Source organism: Jaculus jaculus, chromosome 8 (assembly GCF_020740685.1).
Source record: "Jaculus jaculus isolate mJacJac1 chromosome 8, mJacJac1.mat.Y.cur, whole genome shotgun sequence".
In the NCBI taxonomy this organism is placed as follows: domain Eukaryota; kingdom Metazoa; phylum Chordata; class Mammalia; order Rodentia; family Dipodidae; genus Jaculus; species Jaculus jaculus.
Window position 1 is genome coordinate 24,702,174 of NC_059109.1, and position 25,775 is coordinate 24,727,948.

Below are 25,775 nucleotides of genomic sequence, written 5' to 3' on the forward strand. Positions count from 1 at the left end.
CTTCCTTCCACAGACTACGCAAGTGTTTGCAGACCTATCTCCAACTCAGAGACATGACACTCTCGCTTGCTCTCACCCTCTCTGTCCCTCCAGCAGCTGCTGAGAGTCACAGCATGCCAGCCCTGTTGTTTTCCTTGCAAGTGCCAATAAGATTGTTCTTGTGCTTCCTTCAAAGTCCATTTTCAAATCCTTTTATCCACAAAACTAAGAACCAGCCAAAAGGGAACATGCCCTACTGTAATAACATGGTTACTCTATTTTTATTCAAACTTTCAGATGCTTAAAGTTCGTGAGCCATGGTTAATTACTAATTCAGAAGCATTGGAATTTTCTGTACCCTTCATGGCCCTTTTGAAACAAAAACAGCATCTTGCTTGTGGAAACAAAGTAAGGAAATACATGAAAAATAGATAAGGACAAAGAAAGACAGTCAATTCAATGTGACTATTTTTTATATTTCCAATATGCAGAATCAGATGTTCCAGAATGATTCTCTTGTCATGATGTTTAGTGAATTAGGCAATGGGTTCTTCACTATGGAAATGGGAAAAATAAAACTGCTCAACTACCACTATGCTGTTTCTCTATAATATTATAGATTTTAGATAACAAAGCATTACAAAAACAAAACACCTGGTAGAGAGCATGTCTAACATGTGCAAGAATCTGAGCTCAATCTTCAAGAAATAAACAAAAATCCTACTAAACACACGCGTGTGCGCATGAACACGCACATACACACACACACACACACACACACACACATACACTCACGGTCACAATCACACACCTGCACATACACTAGTTTGGGCTGGAGTGCTTCCTCTATTTACTTAGAGTTGAAGTGTTGCTATTTCTTATGTATAATTGTACAAGTAGATATTGGGTATTTTTAAAGGACATTTCTAGAATGAAAAAAAGAGGAAGGAATATCTATTATATAAGTCTTTAATTTATTTTATTGCCTTTAATAGTAGTTGAGAAATGATGCATTACTGAAAACCTCAAGAATCATGTCGGAGTAACTAGGTACTAGTAAATTTCAACCTTGTCTTTCTGTATTATATCTTTAAACAGATAACCAGATCCAAAGTTCCTGAACATAAAGATTGAAAAGACATTAAAAAATTGTACTGAAGCATTTTTGCATTCTATTCTCTTAACTTGTTCTTTAGAATATGGTAAATGTCATTGTGAATTTTAGAATTTGAAATGGTACTTAGAAAGCAAAATGTAAATCTTACTCTATTTGTTGTTAATTTTGTTGAGGGAACAGCTATCATCTAGCTGCAGGTTTAAGAGCCTCTTAAAGATGAGAGTACAGGCTGTTCATATATATATATAGGATTATGGAGACATATTCGAATCATCTCAGGAAGAGAGATGCTGCTGACACTGAAGTGGGAAATGCAGAATGTTGTTTTGTCTGGACGTGTCAAGCCCACATTATAATGCTCTTCTCATAGAGTTGGATATTCTACTAAAATACAAGGAAAATGTATATTTAATTCAGCTTCTACTATGTGATTATATAGTAGCACACCCTAAGCAGATGATACTATTTTATGGATGTGATAACAGTTTGATTCTTTAATTTCTGAGATATATCACTAACCTAACTTTTCATTATTTCCTGATGAATATATGCTTGTCATACAGGCAGCAGTAAGGTATAGAACCTTACCAGAAATGTTTTCTACGTGTGGTGGTTTGATTCAGGTGTCCACCATAAAACTTAGGGGTTCTGAATGCTATGTTCCCAGCTGATGGAGATGTGTGAATTAACATCTCTTGGAGGCAGTGTAACACACAGATAACATATATGGAACATATTCTTTTTGTTGTGTAATCACACAGAAGTTCTCTTTGACACGGAATAAATGTATTCACAATTTTAGGGGAGTGGGATCTGGACAATTTTAAAGGAGTTCAATCAGGCACACCAACTATTTTGGTAATTACATTTGATTGAGGTTGAGGCATAATCGTATGTTGATGTTTCCTTTGGCTGCTTTTACACTATAGTAGAATGGTCATGGTAATATGGTGGTACGATACTATGAAAGCTGCAGAATGTCCTGACAAGGCAAGTGAATGCATCCAATAGAAACAATTAGGCTTCTATGCCTGAAATATTTACTAGCTCTTCATTGAAAAAATATTGCAAATCCATACTCCAGTAGTATATTTTAAAGTATTCTAAAATATTTTGAAATATATAAACCATGTGTAGTCAATAAAAATCAAATTGAATTGAAGTGTGAGAAAATAACCAATAATATGAAAGAAAAAATATTTTTCTGATAAAAATAAATTTGATATGTCTTAGAAGGAAATGAGTGCTGTGTTATAACATTAATTATCAGAAACTATTTCTTTTTTTTTTTTTTTTTTTTTTTTGAGGTAGGTTCTCATCTCGCTGTAGCCCAGGCTGACCTGGAATTCACTATGTAGTCTCAGGGTGGCCTGAAACTCATGGTAATTCTGCTACCTCTGCCTCCCGAGTGCTGGGATTAAAGGTATATGCCAACATGCCCAGCCTTATTAATTATCAGAATTTTTTTTTTATTTTTATTTTTTAAATAGTTTTTATTTTATTTTATTTTTTTTATTTGAAAGTGACAGACACAGAGAGAAAGACAGATACAGGGAGAGAGAGAGAATGGGCGCGCCAGGGCTTCCAGCCTCTGCAAAAGAACTCCAGATGCGTGCACCCCCTTGTGCATCTGGCTAACGTGGGACCTGGGGAACCGAGCCTCGAACTGGGGTGCTTAGGCTTCACAGGCAAGAGCTTAACCGCTAAGCCATCTCTCCAGCCCAATTATCAGAAATTTTTACTCAATAAATCATGATAATAAAGCTATAAGACCAAGATGTTGAATAAAAATATATGTTATCATTAATGATTGAGCTAAATAGTCAACTTTACTAAATACCACTTGAAATTGCCAGGTTACATATTCTACTTTTTAAACTAGTTCCCAGGAGCCTTATTATATTTAACATATTGTAAATACTATTTATTAAAATGCTTTTGAAAAAGAGCCATAATTTATAATGTTAAGAGGCTTTCCCCTAGACTAAGTACAACTTTCATCTCCCATCCATCCCTCTTATTCATATTGTATATGAGACAGAAATTATTTGCAAGTTTTTATACTTTCGTGAGTTCAGTGAATTGTAGTAAATAATTTTGATCTTAGAAAATAAGTGGAAACAGACATATATTAAATGATAGATGATGCCATATCAAAAATAGTCCAAAGGAACCATGTTCAATACCCCAGGACCCAAGTAAGTCAGATGTACAAGGTGACATATGTTACTGGAGTTCATTTGCAGGAGATGGAGGCCCTCATGCACTCATTCTTTCTCTCTTTATATCTCTTTCCCTCTTTCTTCATCTCTCATAAATAAAATGAAATAAAATAAATTGTTCATTTTAATGGAATTCTAATGTAAATGCACATATGTGCATGATTATATATTTACACTTGTTTGTTTTAATTCTAATATTCATATTGAAATATATTTCATTACATTCTAGCTGAGATTGTCATATTGCACTATACCCTATTTGTTATCTGTTCACTGGAAACAATATAATATCAGTATAGAATATGTTTTTGTGTGCCTGGTAGTAAATATTAACATATGCAATAAACCAGTCACATAGTGTTTCCTTTAGTGAATAATAAAATATTGTGCAAAATCTAATTTGTGTGGTAACATAACTGCAAAAAAAAAAGCATTAGAAATCCAAAACAGTAAAGCCCAACAGCTGCTTATACTGTACAAACATTGTGAGAAGAAGTCAAAATGAAGGCAGTCCAAAGGAGTTCAGGGAAGTTCTCATTCAGGGCTGTTAGGTAGATTGGCCTCTGAGAACAGGTTCAGGCAAGAAGTGCAGGTCAGAAGGGCAACTAACTGTGGCTTCATCTATCACATAAATTTTCTAGCACTTTACATCTTCCTATTGTCTCTCCATATCATTTGTTAAATGTATTCTATATTTCCTTCAATCTGTGATTTCCAATGCAGAGAGGGATTTTTTTTCTTTTTTAGATTAAATAAATTAGGGGGTAATTTGGTTATTTCAATTACTAAAAATATTGAAAGGCTCACAATTCTATATAACTTATTGTCTCATACTTCTTTGCTTACTTCTATTCCCTTCTAGTATCCAGCTGGTGCTTAAAGTTTAACTATCTACTCTGACAAATGTAGAAAAGGATTCTTATACATGGATTTTTTTGTAATTTCAGTGAAAATGTTACAATGTTTGTCTCAAAGCAGACATGTTCATTTTCAGTGGTTTTATTGAAATAAATTTGTAAGACTGCATTACAGTTTGCCTATGAGTTGTTCCTCACAGTCTTAGGTATTAAAACCCAAATTCCCAGCTGGGGACACTGATATGGGAAGTTGTGTAACTTTAAGTGTTCAGGCCTAGCTGGAAGAGGTAGGTCACTGAGGGTATGATTCGACCATTAAATGGCTCCTAGTTTCTGTCACTGTCTCTGCTTCCAGTACATCAAGAAGTAAGACAGCCTCTGTCTCCCACAGCCATGACGATGTCCTGGCAGGTTACACAGTCATATGACTATAGCTGAGCCCTCTGAAACCATGGGAACAAACAAATCCTTTCCCAATTAATTTGTTTTGTCTGGGATTTATTTATAGAAATCAAAAAGTAAAGGATGGGGCTGCTTTCTAAAGTTCCTCTTTCCAACCTATCAAAATACTTCCTCTAGTTTATATATTATTTCAATTATCAGTAATGTTTTTATCTTTAAGAAAGTCTTAGGACTGTCCACTTACGGACATAGCTTCTGCATTAGAAACCAGTACACACTGTAATGCTGTATTTATTAATCCTGTAATTCTGAAACAGGGAATATCTCTCACTATTTTGTTCTAATTCCTGTAACTTTATAGACCTTTTCATGAGAAATAGTAAAAAGTAAACAAAGATAAATCTCAGACAAATACGAATACACAAATAAGTAAATTTGTTCAAATGTGTTGCCTAATTTTCAGTATAGTAATATGTGAGGAAAAAGATAAAACATCAGTATGATCACATATTGGCAATGGAGGAAAAGACCTAATAGATTAATTGCAATGTTTAAAAGTTATTACCAAAAAAACCTGCAGTTTTCATTAAACATTCCAAGAAGCTGGAGGCATCCTTAGTATAATGTAGCTCACAGGGAAGATAGTTATCACTTTCTATAAAACCCATGCTTATATCTGTAAGAAATCAGGAAATATTCAATAGTGGAAATTATGCAAGTTGTATAGCCCAAAGGATATGGATGTAAGTTCTATTATTAACTTAGTATATAAACTTAGGAAAATGACTCAGTCAAGTTTTCTTCTTTTTTCAATATAAAAATCAACTTCATAGAAGCTTTTGCACTATATTACTTTGCATAGTAATATAGTGACATATATATTCACATACACACACACACACACACACACACACACACACACACACACACGTACACATATATATGATTGTCAGATGGGAATGGTGGCACATGTCTGTAATCCTCTAGCACTTGGGAGGCAGAAGTACAAGTATTGTTGTGACTTCGAGGCCAGTCTAGGACTACAGAGTGAGTTCTAGGTCAGCCTAGGCTAAAGTAAGAAAGCCCCTACATCAAAAAAAAAAAAAAAAAAAAAAAGATAAAATTGACTTTTTATTTATTCTTGTTGTTATGTCTAGAATTCAATCTGTATTATCCAGGTGGCCTAGAACTCATGATCTTCTCACCTCAGCTTCCCCAGTGCTAGGATTAAAGTGTGTGTCACTACTCCCTCCTAGTAAGACTTTTTAAAACCAGTTGTACTATAAGAAAAGACTTGAGCTGGGTGTGGTGTCACACGCCTTTAATCCCAGAACTTGGGAGGCAGAGGGAGGAGGGTCACAGAGAGTTCAAGGCCACCCTGAGACTACATAGTGAATTCCAGGTCAGCCTGGGCCAGAGTTACCTAGAAAAAAAAAAAAAAAAAACAAAAGAAAGAAAGAAAGAAAGTACGAGAGACAGAAAGGATGAAAGAAAGAAAGAAAAGTCTTGATAGTTATCACTTTCCTTGAACTTACCTACCAATTACCTCAGTATTTAAGAAAGTATACAAATGATAGAAGATATATCAAATTTTTATAGAGGACTGAACACAACCCCAACCATTTCAGTGGCAGTTGGACTGACTTAAGGAAATCTTCGAGTCATTTTGTAGTGGAAGACTGAACATCATACCACTGGAGCACCCATACAGTCATAATAATTCTGTACTAAATTAAGGGTCAAAGTAAAAGGACTAAAGTAAGGTATTAGTAATTGAAATGCCATCCCATTCATTCTCCCCTTTTTTGAGTTAATCACTCCCCTTTAAACTACTTTTATAGTTTTAATTTCTAAGTACATCTCAAATCTACTCCTGACTTTCTTACCTCATTGAAAAACATCCTGTTTATTTTATTTTTTATATTCTGATTTTCAGGATCTGAGCAGAGACCAGTAAACAAGAGTGCTTAGTTGAACACGTAACTCATTATTGTCTTGGAGAAATCAAGGATAACTTTACCATGACCAAAAGCACAGAGACCATGGTATATACCTTTATATAATGCATATGTTCACAACCAATTAATTCATCTGCAATAGTAAATTTCTGGCTTATTTGGTTAAAATAACGGTTATTAACTTTATTCAAAATTAAGTGGATTTTACTTACATTTGCCAAGTGAGCCAGTTCTATCTCCAGAAATGCATCAGTTGTTTTGGGTTCAGGCCTTATTGTGACCACAATGACTTTGGAATTAATGACAGTGTAATTTCTGAAACAATATTAAGATTACAAGAAGAAAATGTTAATGCAATTTAAAATTCTCACTGCTCAACACCTGTTGGGATAAACATTAAATATATATATTCTAAACAAATGTGGATATCACAATGCTATTCATGGAAACATATAGTTAATTTACTATTTAAACAAGACTTATCTGAAAATAGAACATGATTTTGGGAGAAATAAAGACACTTAGCCATTTTTGATGTAGAAGAAATAAAAACAACTTTTCTGAAATGATTCCTCTAATTCACCTACAAGAGTGATAGCATGCATATTTGAGCCTTCTGGCAATCTTTGAATGGATAGAATGCATTTATCTCAAGGGGTACGTCAGTATTATTTCCAGGAGACAAAATACTTGCCAAATTCTGTCTTTGCAAGTTGTGGTCTTTCAAAAATTGCATTAAGATAGAAAAGAAGAATGTAGAATAACACGACAGCAAGAATTTCAAAATAAATACCATTGCTAATTATCACTAATTACTCTTTTTTGCAATATATATATTTGTATGCATTGATTTATTTCAATGTTTTCATTCTGAGAAAAAAATTTGCCTTCTGAAATACCTTATAAAGTCAAGTCTACTCACATGTGGAGATTTGATTCAGATTTCCCCATAAACTCTGAATGCTAGGTCGCCAGCTGGTGGCAATTTAGAAATGGAAGCCTCCTGGAGGCAGTGTATTGTTGGGAGCTGGCTTGTGTGTGTTATAGCCAGCTTCCTGTTGCCAGTGTTTGGCACACCCTACAACTTCTGTTGTCCACCTGATGTTGGCCAGGTGGTGATATCCACCTTCTGCTCATGGCATCATTTTCCTGTGCTATCATAGAGCTTCCCCTAGAGTCTTTAAGCCAAAATAAACACTATCCTCCCACAATCTTCTCTTGGTTGGATGTTTTCTGCTAGAAACAAAAAGCTGACTGAAATAGTGTGCATTATTATAAAGTTATTAACAACTATAAGCATATTTAACTAAATCATTTTTTCCTAACATATAGGAAGTTTCATTCGAAATATATAAAATGATAATGATCACATATTACTTAGATATATGAATGATTTGATTTTAGGTTTTTGAATTTGAAGAAGTGTCTGCATGCATTCTTGTTCACTTAAGGCAAATCATTTTTTTTTTTCAAAGGACAAACACTATTTTGGATAACTCAACTAAACATTGGCAGATAACTGGAATCATCACTTCAATACATACAACTTGTTGGCACCACTACAATCATAGTAGATGTCTGATCCCTCACTCTAAATCTTGTCCTTTCCCTCCTTTGCAAGTGAACCCCACCTCTTCCATGGTTCCAGACAAGCATGGGCATGTTATCAGCACCACAGTTTACCTTTTCTCAGATCTCATTCAAGTAATTGTTTTTATACTTATAAGTTTCATCATGTTCTAAAGGGGTTATACTGTTGGAACCCAATGCTTGTGATAGGTAGAACAATGCTGAAGCTTTCATTGTTTGTGGTAACCTCTTTTCCATGGAGACTGTATTGGACACAGAATTTTACAACACATGAATTCAGGGTTGTTCATTAGCAAAGGAATGGGAAGCATATTTTGATTGCAATATCATTTTAACCCATTTATCCTACATTTAATAATATCAAATGAATTATAAGCCTGGTATGGTGGCACACAGCTTTAATCACACAATTTTGGGAGGCAAAGTTAAGAGGATCACTGTGAGTTTGAGGCCAGCATTAGATTACAGACTGAATTCCAGGTCAGTCTAGGCTACAGAGAGACACTACTTCACAAACACCAAGCCTGTGTATGTGTGTGTGTGTGTGTATATATATATATATATATATATATATATATATATATATATATATATATATATATATATATATATATATATATATATATATATCTCATGGAGGTATCCAGGCTGATAATAATGCAGAAAGGAAAAATCAAAAATAAAAGGGCATGAGTATTTTGCTTTTTTTGAGGCATAAATTAGTTACAAAGAACTGTCCTTTGCTTCATTTAATACTAAATGAACCTATGAAAGGTAGATGGGTCAGAAGGACCTAAAGTGAAGCTGTGACTATCAAGTTCCCTTTGCCAATTTTTCTCTGTATGTGACCAGTAGATCAGGTTGAAAATGGAAAAAAAAAAAATAACAAAGCTAGAATATTGGATAAGTAATATTACTGTCAGGATTCTTGATGAATGACAACATGTATATGGCTTAGAGTTTGGGGGAATGCATGTGTTTTCCTTCCAGGGGAAATATATATATATCTCACAGGCTCCCCCCAGAGAACAGCTAACTAGTACTGAACATATAAACAACTTCTTCAGGTTAGCATAAATATGTGTGACGTCTGGTTTGGTTACTTGGAACTAAAATACAGGTGTGTTTCTCAAACCTCACTTCACCTTTTACACTAGTTTTACTTGTACTCCCTCTTCCTAATTCAATAAAATTCAATGCCTGATAATTTAAGTTAGTGTTAAATAATGTTTATAGTAGAAATGCAATTGCATTATTATTTAATTTGTATAAGTGGCTAAATTACTGGAAAACAGGTATTCTATATAGGCCTTTGCAATTTTGTTGAGAAATTTCTGCACTCCCCTTTGTGTTTAGGAATGTGGATAACTGAAAAATAAGAAGCAAAGCAAATAAGACAAGAAAGAATCTGTGGAGTGTCTCATACTGAAACACTCTGCTCAGCTCTTCAGTTGAAGTGTAGGAGAAATTCCCTAGAAGAGGGTGCTGGTCTTGCAGCTCATCTCATTTCTGTGGGTATTCCCTTGCTCTGTACCACAATACAGGAACATGCACCCATTCTATTACAGCATTCAGCAGTTCTTCAAATTTCCTCCCATGAGATTATAGGTTCTGTGAAAAGCTACTTGGCATTTATATTTCTTCCTTTTCATTCTGTTTGCCATAGTTTAGTGCTCAAAATATGTTTAAATATTTTGTGAAATAAGCCCACTTGAGGCAAAATATCAGATATATTACCACATTTTTTGAAATATAACGCCAGTGCTATAGTATCAAGATTCTTAATAAAGTAAAAATAAGTAGTTCCCATTATGCAAAAGCCCCATTTTACAAAAAGTATATACTGTACAAAGATATATTTAATTTATTCCATCAATTTATTCTAATTTGCATAAGTGACTGTCTGGCTCCTGATGTGCCACGTCAGGCTTTGTGATCTCCTAATGCATCCTGGCGGTGTGCACATCGGTATTCACTGCTAAGGAAGCAAATCTCATAGCCAAATGGATTTCATGACTAAAGCAATAAAGTTCTCCCCTGTCCTTGAAATAGTGCTAGTTGTGCTCACTTTAAGGAGAATCAACACATTCTTCATAGTTCTGCAGTCTGAAAATGTTTGAGACTCATGAGGTGGTAGAATGGAAACATTTGATGCAAGTTCAGTGGCACTATATATTAAACATTTTAATCATGGCATTACACAGGCTGAAAGAAAAAGGATGGAAACATATTTCACACAAAAGGTAACGAAAGGGAATAGTGTTTGCTATATTAGGCATTATAGATCTTAAGTTAAAAACTGTCAGAAGGGCTGGAGAGATGGCTTAGCGGTTAAGCGCTTGCCTGTGAAGCCTAAGGCCCCCGGTTCGAGGCTCGGTTCCCCAGGTCCCACGTTAGCCAGATGCACAAGGGGGCGCACGCGTCTGGAGTTCGTTTGCAGAGGCTGGAAGCCCTGGCGCGCCCATTCTCCCTCTCTCCCTCTATCTGTCTTTCTCTCTGTGTCTGTCGCTCTCAAATAAATAAATAATTAATTAAAAAAAAAACTGTCAGAAGACTTGGGGCAATATGTATCAGCAACTAAAGGCCCTTGTTTCCCATGCCCACATAAAGATAGATGCACAAAATGGCATATGTGTGTAAAGTTTATTTGCACACACAGGAGAGCCTGGCATGCTATTCTCTCTGTCTCTTTCCTTCTCTCTCCAGCTCTCTCAGATAAATAGATATACTTACAGAACTATTGGAAGAATAAAAGAAGAATTTTATGTAATGATAGAAGGGTCACTAGTCAGAAATATTGGCAATATAAATGTCTATATTCTCAGAGAAAAACATTCAAATATATGAAGAAAACATTGTCAGGACTGTAAGAAAATGTCAATGACACAATAACCAGGAGATCTGCTGTCACATTTTGATAACAATTTGATTAGTAAGAAGATTGGAAGGAAAGCCAAGAGAGGTCATGAGTAGCACTGTAGGCCTAACAGACAGAAATAGGATAATCCACACAACAGCAGAGCATATGGTTTTCTCAAATACATACTGAACATTCTCAAGAAGTGTTAGGATACAATACTAGTCTTTAAATACAGGCTACTAAAATCATTCCTAGCCTCTTTTCCAACTAATATGAAATGTGTCTGAAAATAAATAGCAAAAGAAAAGAAGACATTTTGTAGGTAAGTGGGAATGAACACACTCTTGGTTAACTAATGCCAAAAAAGAAATTGCAGGAGACTTTACAAAATACCTAGAAACAAATTAAAGTAAAATCCCCAAAGTCAAACTTATGGAATATAGCAAAAGAACAACTAAGAAGGAAATTTGAAATGGCAAATAAATGGGAAGCCTGGACAAAATATGCAAATTCATAGATACATATAGCACTTTAAGACTGAATTCTGAAAACATCCAATTTCTAAATAGACTTACAGATGTCTGGCTACATAGCTATAAGTATTAATGAGATTTAAACAGCAATGTTTTTTAAACATTCTCAACAAAGAAAACTCAAAACCAAAAGGATCCACTGGAGAATGCTAAGAACTTTTAAAGAAAATTTGACATCAATCCTTAAACTCTTTCAAAAAATTAAACTAGAGGGAAGGATTGCTTCTAAATACATTTTTGAAAGTAGTAAAATCGGCAAAAGTACCACAGGAAAAGAACTACAGAACAATATCCTACATAGTTGCAAAAACTTTCTAAATAAAATATTAGACAACTGAATTTTGAGACACATTTGAAAAGACTGAATATCATGATCAGAAAGGGTTGATTATAGAATATAAAAATAATTGAACAAATACATAATTCATACATATAACATGCATAGAGTGTATGAGAACTGAACAAAGGATCGTGCCAGCAATAGAACAAAGATGGCATACTAAAGACCCCGAGTTCTCTCTCCAGTAGTGGAGGAAAAGGGGAGAGGATGACAAGAAAGACAGAGAATATGAGATTATTAATGAAAATGCAAAACGTTAACAACAAAAAAAGCATTTGATAAAATTTAACACTTTTTATAGTAGCTGTAAAGAAAGTGGGTTAAAAACATTACCTCAACCTAATAGGGAAAAAAAAATATTTAAAAATTATACAGCTAACATCACACTGTATAGTGAAAAACCATTTAACTTTAAATTTAAGGTCAAGAACAGGAATTTTCTTTTTTTTCTCTTGTGGGCTACATTCGACACTGTTTTGAAATTCCAGAAAAAAGAAATTAAAGACATCAAAGTTGAATGCAGAAACTGCACGTTTTCTATGTACAGATAACATGATCTTACATATACAAAACTACACACCCATGTGTACCCACATTACTGAGGTAACAAATTCAGACCTAACAATGGTAGCCCATGACTGTGAGCATAGCACCACAGTACTTGGGACACTGAGGTAGAAAGACAGGCTGGGGAGCAGCCAGGTGTGAGTAGGCTTTACCCATTTATAGGCTCCTCCAAGATCTCAGGTATGGGTTCCTTGCCTAGGCATTGTCTGGGCAGGCACAGAGTATGGCAGGCCCAATTCTGGGCTCCTCCCAGCTCCCATGTCTAGGTTCCTTGAACAGAAGAGGAGGGGGAGGAAGGGCAAGGTGTCACAGTGGCCTGGAGTGAGTAGGCTGGACCCTTGTATCTGGCTTCCTCCCACCTCCCCAGTCTGGGTTGCCCCCACTGGTCTTTGTCCTGGAGGGCACAGCAGGAAATAGGCCAGATCCCTATTCTTTGCTTCTCCTAGTCCCCTGGTCCAGGTAGGTCCCATCCTGCCTTGTGCCTTGTTTAGGGTGGCCTGACCCTGTGTGAGCTGTGGAATCTGGCCTTTTGCTGTGGTATGCTGAGTGGCCACCAAATATCAACATCCCTGTTAACCTGAGTCAGACAGTGAATGAGCCAAAGGACAAAAACTTTCTTCCTCCTCAATAAAATAAACAGTCTTCCTAAAATTGGTAGACAACAATGCAAAAAAGCCAAGAAAAGTCAAAAAATGGAGAGATCTCCACCAAGGATGCCTAGTCCTACTATGGAAGCCAACAATGAAATCATAGAGATATTATGGAAATTCACCCCCAAAATGAAAACACAACAACCAATGAGACCCGAATTTTAAAAAGAAAAAGAAAAATCACTGAACTTAAAGCAAACTATCACAGAAACAAAAATCCTATCAATGAAATTGAACAGAATTGTCTCCTAGAGCATTCAAGTTTTGACAGAAGGCTTAGCTTGATTGAAGAAAATATTAGAACCCTCCAAAAAGATATAAATAAATTGAAGATAAGTCAAGAAATGGAAAACCTCAACAACCAATTGATTATGCTTAGTGAAGACTTGGTCAAATGCAAGAATGAACTATAGGAAACATCAAGAAAATCAGAACTTGAAATTGTACCTCTAAAAAGAGATGGATATAATGCAAAATATCACAACAGAAAACAAAAATCAAGTAGAAATTATAAAAACCTCTCTAAAGCCACTCATCAACAGAGTTACTCATATGGAAGATGAGCCTCTAACCTGGAAGACAAGACAGAAGACATTGATGGGGAGGCCAAAAACTGCTAAGTTCAAAAAATCAAATGAACAGAATATGAGGGAACTGTGGGACACCCTACAACAAACACCCATAGGGATCATGGGCATACTAAAAGAGAGGAATCCAGAGCAGAGGCACAGAGAACATACTCAACAAAATTAATGAAGAAAAATTACCCAATCTTGCAAAAGAGAGGCCCGTCCAGATAAAAGAAGCCCAGAGAACACCAAACAGACTGATCCAAAGAAGAAACTCTCCAACACACATCATAGTTAAAGTTCTTAACAATGGAAAAAAAAAAAAAAAAGGAAGAGTGTTAAAAGCAACAAGAGAGAAGCAAATCACAGCATACAAAAAGGCAATCCCATCAGAATTACATCTGATTTTTCAGTGGAAACCCTAAAAGACAGAAGGACCTGGAATGGAACACCTCAAGGATCAAGGACTGAAAAACTATGGCTTCCAACTCAAGCTGATTTACACAGCAAAAGTATCCCTCATAATATATGGTGAAAGAAATATCTTTCCATGAAAAAAGTCAACTCCATGATTATATGAACACAAAGCCAAACCTACAGAGAATACTTGAGGGATACTCCACACAGAACAGTCAATCAACTGACTTCAAGAGCCAACAAGAAGATCACAATAACCAAAATAACCCAGGCTCACAACAGTACACAACACAAGAAAGCACCAAACCCTGTAAAACACCTCATTGTGGCAAGGATTAATTCAAATCTCACAGTAATAACCTCAAATATTAGTGGTCTCAACACACCCTTTAAAAGACATAGGTTATCAGGACGGATCAAAAAACTGGACCCTTCTATCTACTGTCTTCAAGAAACCCCCTCAAACCTAAAGATAGTCACTTCCTCAGGGTGAAAGGTTGGAAAATGATATTCCAAGCAAATGGAAATAAAAAAAACAAGTGGGTATTGCTGTATTAATGTCTGATAAAATGCACTTCAAACCAAAATTAATCAAAGATGACAAAAAAGATATAGCTTTTATGAAGCTGACTCCTTTTATGAAGCTAGCATCACCCTAAAATCAAAACCAGGGAGAGATGCAACAAAGAAAGAATATTATAGGCCTATATCCCTAATGAACTTAGATGCAGAGATCCTGAACAAAATCCTTGCAAACCAAATTCAACAACACATCAAAAGCATTATCTACCATGATCAAGTAGGCTTCATCCTGGGGCTGCAGGAAAGGTTTAACATATGGTAATTGGTCAACATAATACACCACATAAATAAATTGAGCCATAGGAAGCACACAATCAACTCAATTGAGGCAGAGAAGGCCTTTGACAAAATACAATACCATTTGATTATCAAAACATTTGAAAGAACAGGCATGGAGAGTTTATAACTCAACACAATAAAGGCTATATACAAAGCTTGTAAAGTCCAAATAATACTTAATGGCGAAAAACTCAAGGAGTTCCCACTGAGATTGGGAACAAGACAGGGGTGCCCACTCTTACCACTGCTCTTAATATAGTGCTAGAAGTACTAGCCCAAGCAATGAGAGAGGAGAAAGAAATGAAAGGGATTCAAATTAGAAAGGAAGAAGTCAAATTAGCTATATTTTCAGATAGCATGAGCCTATATAAAAATGACCTGAAAGTCTCCATCTCAAAATTTCTAAAGGTGATAAATTTCTTCAGCAAAGTGGCAGGATACAAAATCAATGCACATAAACCAGCAGCTTTTCCATATGCAAAGGACAAAAATACAGAGACAGAAATCAGTGAAGCTGTCCCATTTTCAATAGCAACAAAACAATGAAATACCTTGGAATAACACTAACAAAGGATGTGAAAGAACTATATAATGAAAACATAAAAGCCCTCAAGAAAGAAATAGAGGACTTGAGATAATGGAAATACTTCCCATGCTCCTGGATAAGTAGAATTAATATTGTGAAAATGGAAATGCTACCAAAAGCAATATACAAACTTAACGCAATACCAATAAAATGGCAGCATCATTCTTCACAGAGACTGAAAAATGATATCAAAATTCATATGGATTGGCATAATGCCTTGGATATCCAAACATGTCCTCAGCAAAAGAAACACCTCTGTTGGTATCACCGTACCTTATATAATGCTATATTACAAAGACACAGTGACAAAAGCAGCATGGTACTGGAATAAAAACAGAAACATAGACTAATGGAACATAATTGAAAACTCAGACCTTAGGGCAAGCAACTACAGCTGCTTTATCTGTGACAAAGATGCCAATAATGTAGACTGGAGAAAAGACAGCATCTTCAACGAATCATGCTGGACAAATTGGATGGCCATATGTGGAAAAATGAAATTATATTCACTCATATCAGCATACACAAAAATCAAATCCAAATGGATTAATGACCTCAGTATAAGACCTGAAACTCTTCAATTACTGGAAGAAAACATAGGAAGCGCACTCCACAATATAGAACTGGAAAAAGACTTCTTGAACAAAAGCCCAGTTGCCAAGGAAATTAAGCAATTACTCAACCAATGAGATCTTATAAAGCTAAAAATTTTTGCACAGACAAACATACCATAAGCAGAGCCAATAGATTACCCACTGTATGGGAGAGAATCTTATCCAGCTATACCACTAACAGAAACCTAATATCTAGAATCTTGAAATACTGAACAATAAAAAATCAAACAACCCACTCCAAAAATGGGGCAGAGAACTAAATAGGGAGTACTCAGAGGAAGAGTTACAAATGGCTAACACACAGTTAAGAAAATGTTCAGCATCCCTAATCATTAGGGAAATACAAATTAAAACAGCTATGAGATTCCACCTTACTCCAGTAAGGATAGCAAACATTAAAAATCAAATGAAAACAAATGATGGTGAGGCTATGGAGAAATAGGAACACTCATTCACTGTTGGTGGGAAGGTGTGAAAGCCAATATGGATACTAGTAAAAAGAATGAAACTAGTTACCAACAGACCCTATTATTCCCTTACTGGGAATTTACCCTAAAAGCTCCATATTTCAGTTCAGAGATATTTGGTCAGCCATGTTTATAGAAAGATACTGAGGACACTCAACACCTACCAAATCAGAGATCCAGAGGCACCTCAGTGCTCATCAGTGAAGCAGACTTAAAATGCTCCCAGCATGGCTTAGGGACTTTTGCAGAAATGTGGAAGGAAAGATTGTTAGAGCCACAATTTGGGACATTTTGCATAAAGACATTGCCTGTCCCTGCTCAGCCATAATGCATGACCCACAATCCCCATGGGGTTGACCTACATCCTCAACGAGGAAGGACTTTTCAGAAAAGGGGCAGGGAGGAGGTAAAGGATGGTACCAACACGTGTTGTTTACAAGAAAATAAGTCCATATGTAATAATTATAATAATAAAAAAGATAGGCTGGGCTACATAGTGAGATCCTGCTGGGGTTTGCAGAGACACTTTTTTTCCCTTTTATTACTATCTTCACTTTTGATCATTTTTCGAAGTGTACTTTTTTTTTTTTTTAATCCCTTCTTATATTGTTTCCTAAGATCTATGTTCAACTACTTGGGCTCCTGGGCTACACATGTCCCACATGGGCTTTTGGATTCCAGGTGGTGTACTTTTCTTCTCCCCACTTTATATTCCATCAACACTCAATTTTCTCCCTCCACAACTCCTTTGTAAGATCTAAATAAAATGTGGTGTTTAAAGGGGTAAAGGGGGCTTAAAGGATGTCAGAGCCACACGTTGGGTCATGATACACAGAGAAATTTCCTCCTACCCATAACTGATGGCTAACCCACAATGCATGACCCGTATACCCCAACAAGGAGGGTCCAGGTGGAGGGGGGAGAACAGGGAGGAGGCTAACAATGGTACCAACTTGACTGTATTCACTGAGTTCAAAGCTAATAAAAAAAATAAAAATAAAAAAAAATAGTAAAGAACCAAAGCAACATATAAAGAAAAACAAATCACCCCCTACCACTAATGTCAGAAGCCATAGAGCAAAAGCCTCTCCACTTTGCCTGGGACTGCTCATAAGCTGACTCATTACTCAGAAAGCTGGGGGCTGGAGAGATGGCTTAGCGGTTAAGCGCTTGCCTGTGAAGCCTAAGGACCCCGGTTCGAGGCTCGGTTCCCCAGGTCCCATGTTAGCCAGATGCACAAGGGGGCGCACGCGTCTCGAGTTCGTTTGCAGAGGCTGGAAGCCCTGGCGCACCCATTCTCTCTCTCTCCCTCTACCTGTCTTTCTCTCTGTGTCTATCGCTCTCAAATAAATAAATAAAAAATTAAAAAAAAAAAAAAAGAAAGCTGGAACGTTGGTCAGCAGACTGCTTACAGAATCTTACCTTTTGCAAAAGTCCAGTTTATGGTCAGGATGTGAAGCCTGGTGCAGTCAGGGTATTAAGCCATTGAGGCAAGATTAGATGTACACCTAATTACATCCCCTCTAAGTTCCCTGACAATTCCAAAACCCTAAATCACATCAGCCAGCTTATTCCCCCCTTTTCCTTCCCCTATATAACCACTGTGTAAAAAATAAAGACTGAGGCCTTGACAAACATCTAGCATGGCCTCCTTCTTGTGTCTGTTTGCCTTTTATCATTCAGGTTAACTTCCCCTCGGGTCCTTGTTCAACTCCCCGCTGGCCAGGACACACTAACAGCAAACAAGAGCAAACAACAACAATCACAAACTACAAAAACAGAAAGAAATGAACAGCAAACAAAAGACATGAAAACTCTCATGAGTACAGCAACATTGCAGGATCTAAGTAAAGCAGTAGACCATAAAAGCAATACACAAGTGTGAGAGGGTTCTTTACACACCAATAATGAATAATCAAAATAAACAAAGAAAATTTTTATTGGAATTGTTATCCCATGTAAGAAAATAAAAAGGAATGCACTATTTTGAATAAGCAGATCCAAAGAGACAAAAGGCTTACATGTGGAATCTTAAAACCATTGCTATCAGATCTTAACAGACAAAATAAAGGGAAAGACCTTTTTCAGCCCACAAATTAGCAGACTAGAGTTAATATTCTTAAAACCTTCACATGACTTAAGCAATGGAAAGATTCAGTGTGATCCCCTTCTAAATTCTAATAGCACTTTTGTAAAAACAGCCCAATCTAAATGGGAAACATCATTGGCAAGGGAGCTAAGAGAATAAAGGAGGAAAGGATGGACTCTTTAAAAAATACTGTTGATAAACTGGATAGCCATATCTGTGGTAGAGTGAATTAGATGTCCCCATAAATTCCTATGTTTAGAATGCTTGGCTCCCCATTCATGGAAATTTGAGAGGCAGAACCTTGGCTCAGGAAGTGTGTTGTTGGGGGTGGGCTTGGTGTGTTTTAGCCAGTTCCTCTTTGCTAGAGTGTGGCTCACTCTCCTGCTGCTGTTTTCTACCTAGTGCCGCAGAGGTGATGTCCAGCATCTGCTCATGCCATGCTTCCCTCGGCCATCATGGAGCTTCCCTGAGAATGTAAGCCAAAAATAAATCTTTTCCTCCTATCAGCTGCTTTTGGTCAGATACTTTGTGTTAGCAATGAGAAGGTAACTGCAGTGACATCTTTATACTATAAACAAAACCCAATTTAAAATATTCTTAAAGTTGGGTGGGACAGATGGCTTAGTGTTTGAGGCATTTTCTTGTGATGCCTAAGGGCCCAAGTTCAAACCCCAGTACCCACATAAACCAGATGCACAAGGTGGTGCATGCATCTGGAGTTCATTTGCAGTGACCCTGGAATACCTATTCAATCTCTCTATATATAGGTAGATATATGATAAATAGATAGATGATAGATAGATAGATAGATAGATAGATAGATAGATAGATAGATAGATGATAGACAGAGTACTTACAGTACACTAAAATCTTAAACACAAGCCCTGAAAATGCAAAATTCTTAGACAAAAACAAGGAAAAGATTTCTTGATAATGGATTTAGTAACTAATTGGATACACCACTAAAAATATAAGAACCTGATAAATGCTGTTATATCCATTTAAAAACAAGCATTTTCTTTAAGAAAGGAAGTAATCAGTAGACTGAAAAGGCAAGCAGTGTAGTGGGGAAAAAAATATTTATAGGTCAACCATCTGAGAACTGTTACTAAATCACATGGACCGACCCTCAAATAATCCAATTAAAATTAGTACAAATACTTAAATAGATATTCCAAAGAAATATCAATGGTCAAGTGATACCCAATAACACTAAGCAGTAGGGAAATACAGATAAAAGCACAATGTGATATCACATTGTATTTGTATGGTACTAACTAAAACAGAAAAACAAATATGAGATGGTGGTGGAGATGTAGAGAAATGAAAAAGTATGTAAGAAAGATTACATAGTGAATTCCAGGCCAGCCTGGATTAGAGCGAGATCCTACTGCAAAAAACAAACAAACAAACAAAAAGTAGTGTTTGGATTACTTAGAACTTTAGAACTTGAAAGCCTGATAGGATCTCAGTTTGGTTTTCTTTAATCTTAAAAATTCTAATGATCAGGGATATAAAGTGAATTTTAAATGGTATGGCCAAGTTAGGTCAAGAATTTTATAGGTAATGTTTATTCATTTGTGCTATAGTATTTATTTTTGTTATATTTATTATATTTATTACTAGTTGTGCCAATTTTCTATTCCAAAAGATAATTTTATTACCTAAAGTCTTTAATGACTACTTGGAAAATGGCAGGCCTGTGAGAGAAATTGTATCCAAAAATAAATGAGTAATATACATACATACAATTCGGTGGCACCTGAGGAAGGACAGGATACCCAGGGTCATTACCCCGGTTTCTCAAATACACACCTACACACACCAAAAAAAAAAAACCCTAGAAAAAGAAAAATTCGGTTGCTAACAGCAGCACATAATTAGTTTAAAATAATGTAGGGTGCATTTCCTTCAGTGATAGGAACAATTTGAATTGCTTGGCTTTAAGAGAGAAAAAAAGCCAAACTCAGTGCATTTTATTTGAAATATTATATCAGCTCTTTCTCTGGTGAACCCACAAGCATTATCTTGAAAATGTTTTCACCAAGATACAAAAATGTCTTAGAACCAAATAGCCAATTTAACACTATTGTTCATATGGGGAAATTTTACTATTTCATTGGATAAGGAATAAAATGATTCTAGAAAACATAGTTCATCAGAATTTATAAATAGTAGCTAAATATTCTAAAATATTTTAAATGAATGTGGTACATAATAAAGGTTTTCCCCCATTGGGCTCCATTTGCAAAACATTCTGAAAGAAAATGATTTTATTACTCGATTTCTAAAATATTTTCAAAAACTAAACATTAATGTTGTATGTGCTTTTCTAATTAGTACTGAGTATGCTCTATCTGATAGGATAATTATTCTAGACCAAAATGTCCTTGAGCATTCATTATCTACTAAGCATGGTTGCGGGAGTTTTGATAGCAAAACAGATTTTAAAAAAAATAATAATTCTGGGCTGGAGAGATGGCTTACTGGTTAAGCGCTTGCCCGTGAAGTCTAAGGACCTTTGGTTCAAGGCTCGCTTCCCCAGGACCCACGTTAGCCAGATGCACAAGGGGGCTGCATGTGTCTGGAGTTCATTTGGAGTGGCTGGAAGCCCTGGCACGCCCATTCTCTCTCTCTCTCTTTCTCTCTCTCTTGCTTGCTCGCTCTCAAATAAATAAAACTGAACAAAAAAAGTTCTAAACTCTTGGTGAAGGAAGAACAAGAGCAAAATAACTTTTTCTCCCCTTTTTTGGCAGTCAGACAGGGACAACGACCCAAAGAGAACATAGGTGTCTTCTTGCCTGCCCTGGCAGCACTCGAACCTGTGGCTGACCCAGTGTCATCCAAGATGGCTGCAAGCAACAATTCCTTGGTAGCAGCTTCCTGCTTCTTCCTCAGCTTAGTGCCTCCTGAGCTGGCCCCTCCTGAATTGGCCTCTTCAGTTCAACACCCAATCAGGTCGCTCCTTTGCACAGCTGAGTCTGATAACAAGGCTCATCCTGATGGGATGTTTGACCCATCTAAAAAAAGCCTAACTACCTGTGCAAATTCCTTTCTGGTCTCCTCTGGATGGCACTGGGAAACCGTGTGTGAGTCCCTCGGATTTCTGGTTGTCTTTTTGCTTTTCTGACTTTTTCTGAAGGTTTTTCTCTTTTACTACATGTGTGATCTCTCTTTAAGCTCTGAGTCTTTTACCATCTCTTAGCTTTTTCTGATCCCCTCTGTGAGTGTGAAGGTCAGGGGGATATTTTGCCTTGGGCACTGATGTCTTGCCTTCCGTGTACACACATACTGTCTCTCTCTCTCCCTCCCTCTCTCTCTCTCTCTCTCTCTCTCTCTCTTTCTCTCTCTCTCTCTGTCACTCTCTCTCTCTCATTCACTCACGCACACACATGCACGCACTCATGCCTGCTCTAGAGGCTTGTTTTATGGCGATTTCTCCAAGTGAAAGTGGTTTCATACTCTCCCTTCCCAGTCTGGCAACTGGAAGGGGGTAGAATTCTCTTCTGGTTTCTGTTTATCTAGCCTCAGGATCCTAACTCTTCCTAAAGTAAACATAATTCATTATCACCCTTCTCAGAATCCACGTTTTCAGTTATTTGGTAACTTGAATGAGAATCCAAAAGTTGGACCAGGTGTGGTAGTGCATATGCCTTTAATCCCAGCTCTCAGGAGGCAGAGGTAGGAGGATCACTGTGAGGTCAAGGCCAGCCTGAGACTACTGAGCAAGTCTCAGGTAAGCTTAGGCAAGAATGAGACACTACCTTGTAAAAAAAAAAAAAAAAAAATCCAAAAGTTGGCCTCTATAGCGCCTGGGAATCTCCTGCATATTTATGAGATTCAATCCCTATCTGGACCACAAGTCTAGTAAATGCTTGCTGAGTGATTGAAAGGGTCTCTGTTACCTGTTCAAAGCTATTTTGTTATTTAAAATATCCATAGGGCTGGAGAGATGGCTTAGCGGTTAAGCGCTTGCCTGTGAAGCCTAAGGACCCCGGTTCGAGGCTCGGTGTCCCAGGTCCCACGTTAGCCAGATGCACAAGGGGGCGCACGCGTCTGGAGTTTGTTTGCAGAGGCTGGAAGCCCTGGTGCGCCCATTCTCTCTCTCTCCCTCAATCTGTCTTTCTCTCTGTGTCTGTTGCTCTCAAATAAATAAATAAAAATTATAAAATATCCATAGTGACTGGCACACTTATGCACTGCACTCTCTGGAAGAATTTTTCAAATGTAGAGAAACTCCCTGACAGTGTTTAGTAGATATATGATTTCATATATTAAGGAACAAATGATGAGGACTAAACACAAGTTGTTCAACTTTTACAGAGTACTTTCACAGACATTTCATCCTGCATGGTCTATCATCATTTTTTCTGGACAATGATCTCAATATCAGTAGTTTCACTACAGTTGTTCACTGAGTTATAAACAGAAAGTATAACTAGGTAAACATTTTCATAACAACTTGTAATATTTAAAATGCTGACTTGCCCCGCAATCGTATATATCTATGGGGACAAAGGTGATGTTTCAATCCTGTATACCTTGTGTGTGTCAATCAGCATGATTGACACATTTATCATACTAACAGTATTCTTTTTTTTAAATTTTTTTTTTTTTAATTTTTCCTGTGGTAGGGTCTTTCTCTATCCCAGGCTCACCTGGAATTCATTAGTCTCAGGCTGGCCTTGAACTCTCAGCATTTCTCCTACTTTGGCCTCCCAAGTGCTGGGAGCAAAGGTGTGTGTAACCACACCCAGCCTAACAGCATTGTTTTGTGATGAGAAAATTTAAAAATCCTCTTTTCTAGATATTTTGAAATATTTATTTTTGTCTACAGCCTTCTTCCTATGGAAATATAACTTTATACATATTGTATATTTACAATTATTAGGCAGAAGATATTGAGGTTTTCCAATCTAAGGACTATAGGGTAACTGCAATAAAACAGATTTTTTGAAGTTGAAAAAACCATGTAAATTCAAATCCTGAATTTTGAATGTAAAAATAATGTGGATTTTCCAAGGGGCTATCTGAATCCATTTATGTCAAAGGTATTATTAGGAGATCCAATCTTCCATATTGTCCTTGGAAATATGCATTAAAGCATCCACAGTATATCCTCTCATCTTATGTGTTACCAATGATAAGTACCTCTCTCTCTCATGATTAAAAAGAAAAATCTGAGGGCTAGAGAGATGTCTCAGTAGTTAAGGTGCTTCCCTGCAAAGCCAAAGGACCCTGGTTCAATTCTCCAGTGCCCATGTAAGCCAGATTCACAAGGTGGCACATGGGTCTGAAGGCCCTGGCACATCCATTCTCTCTTTATCTCTCACTCTTTCGAATAGATAAAGTAAATAAAATAAATAAATAAATAATCTGAAAGCCCATTGTGGTGATGCATGCCTTCAATCCCTAAGTAAGAGTACTGCTGTGAGTTCAGGACCACTTTGAGACTACAGAGTGAATTCCGGGTCAGCCTGGGCTAGAGCAAGACCCTACCTCGAAAAACAAAACAGAAAAACAAAAATTTTGAACTACTAATAAAATGCTTCTTCTTATTTTCCTCCTTCTTCCTTCCTCTTCTTCTTTTTATAACAAGGGCTAATTCCCCTAGATATGTTTCTAATTTCCTTTATAATATGGATGTCTGAAACTTGAAATAACATGGCTTCCACAGTGTAGATGAGTGGGTACAACTATAGTATATGCAACAAGATTCATCATGCAACTATGTTGGCCATCTGTGAGGGAAAGTCATCTAAAGGATTTGATGTCGAACGTTTATTTTATTTACATTTCCTATAGACCTCAGGAACAAATAGTACAAATATTGCCAATAAAGTGGTCCCTATTTTAAAGTTGAACAAAAGGAAGCTGAACTGAATTACTGAGGTATTAGATAATTTTTTAAGCTTTTGCCAAAATCATTTGGAACTAAATACAAGTCACCTGGTTGCCAGTGTCTAGTCTGGAATTCTTCAAAGATAAACTTCACATAAATGAACTCCCTGTGGAAAGAGAGTTGAAAATTTTCCAGGCTCATTTGACTTTGGTATCTCTCTCTTTCTCCTCTTGTGCCTTTTCTAGGGAGGTGGGCAGCTCAACTATGGATAAATTTCATCTGTAGCTATGCATACCAATGTGTGTTGATCAAGCCAGTGGCAAAGTTATATTTAAAAAGAATTATATTAGTGAAACAAAACCAAACTCTGTCAACATCTTCAAGCCAAAATTCCACCCAGAGAAAGATAAAGAAAACCCCTAGCTGTCTATGGTGGAAGGAGATGGTGTTGAGTCTTCAGCAATGTCTGGAGACTCAGCACCTACATTAATAACTTGTTTCCCACAGACACAATGTCACCAGGGACTCTGGACTGGTCACTGCCTTCGTCTTTAAGTAGTCTTTTCCTGATGAACTAAATGAGAGTTTTGTTTTAATTAGACTGTTTGTTGTCCTCCTGATAAAACTGTATATATCATCCATATTTTCCCTTCCCTAAATATTTAAAAGTTTATGAGGGTGTGAGGGAAGCTCTCAGTGTAACAGAGGCTTTGCTAACCAAATAAAACTTAATCTCAATTTCCTATATAAGGTAGTGAGAGGAAACAGGTCACTGTGAGTAATAAGATACCACCCAAATAGAGGTGAATACTGTTTCCTGTGAAATTTAACAAAGGAGATAAGCAAATAGAACAAGTGAATTACTGTTAGTGGAATTACTGTTTGTAATTTTTTTAAGTGCCTGAGAGGATAGTAATCAATGGACTTCATCCAAAATTGTCTCTAATTGAACAGTATTGTTCTGTTTAATATAATTGAAAATTTATTTTTAAGCAAACTGAGGTCTTGTGCAATTGAACAAAACCATGTTTTCCAGCCATTGTGAGACTCCTTTAATTTCATGTAATGTTGATGAAAATTATCACTGAGAACAAATAAAAGGAAAAGACAGATTAATTTTACAATGACCCATTCTATTATACCAAAGTGAAGTTTTTTTTTTTTTTCTTTTCTTTCTAATCTTTAGGCAAGTCATGATTAATTACAATAGAACAGCAGGGCTATAATCAGACAGTAAAATTATCTTTTCTAGCTG

General features: G+C 36.5%; 1 protein-coding gene across 3 annotated transcripts in view; it reads right to left on the minus strand.

Moving 5' to 3' along the window:
* Nucleotides 1-25,775, minus strand: part of Adgrb3 (adhesion G protein-coupled receptor B3) — a 772,147-nt gene that overhangs the window by 346,493 nt on the left and 399,879 nt on the right. For all 3 annotated transcript variants that reach the window (XM_045156936.1, XM_045156937.1, XM_004653066.3), the window contains one exon: nt 6,748-6,850. In XM_045156936.1, coding sequence (XP_045012871.1) covers nt 6,748-6,850 — 103 coding nt within the window. The remainder of the gene's footprint in view (nt 1-6,747; nt 6,851-25,775) is intronic.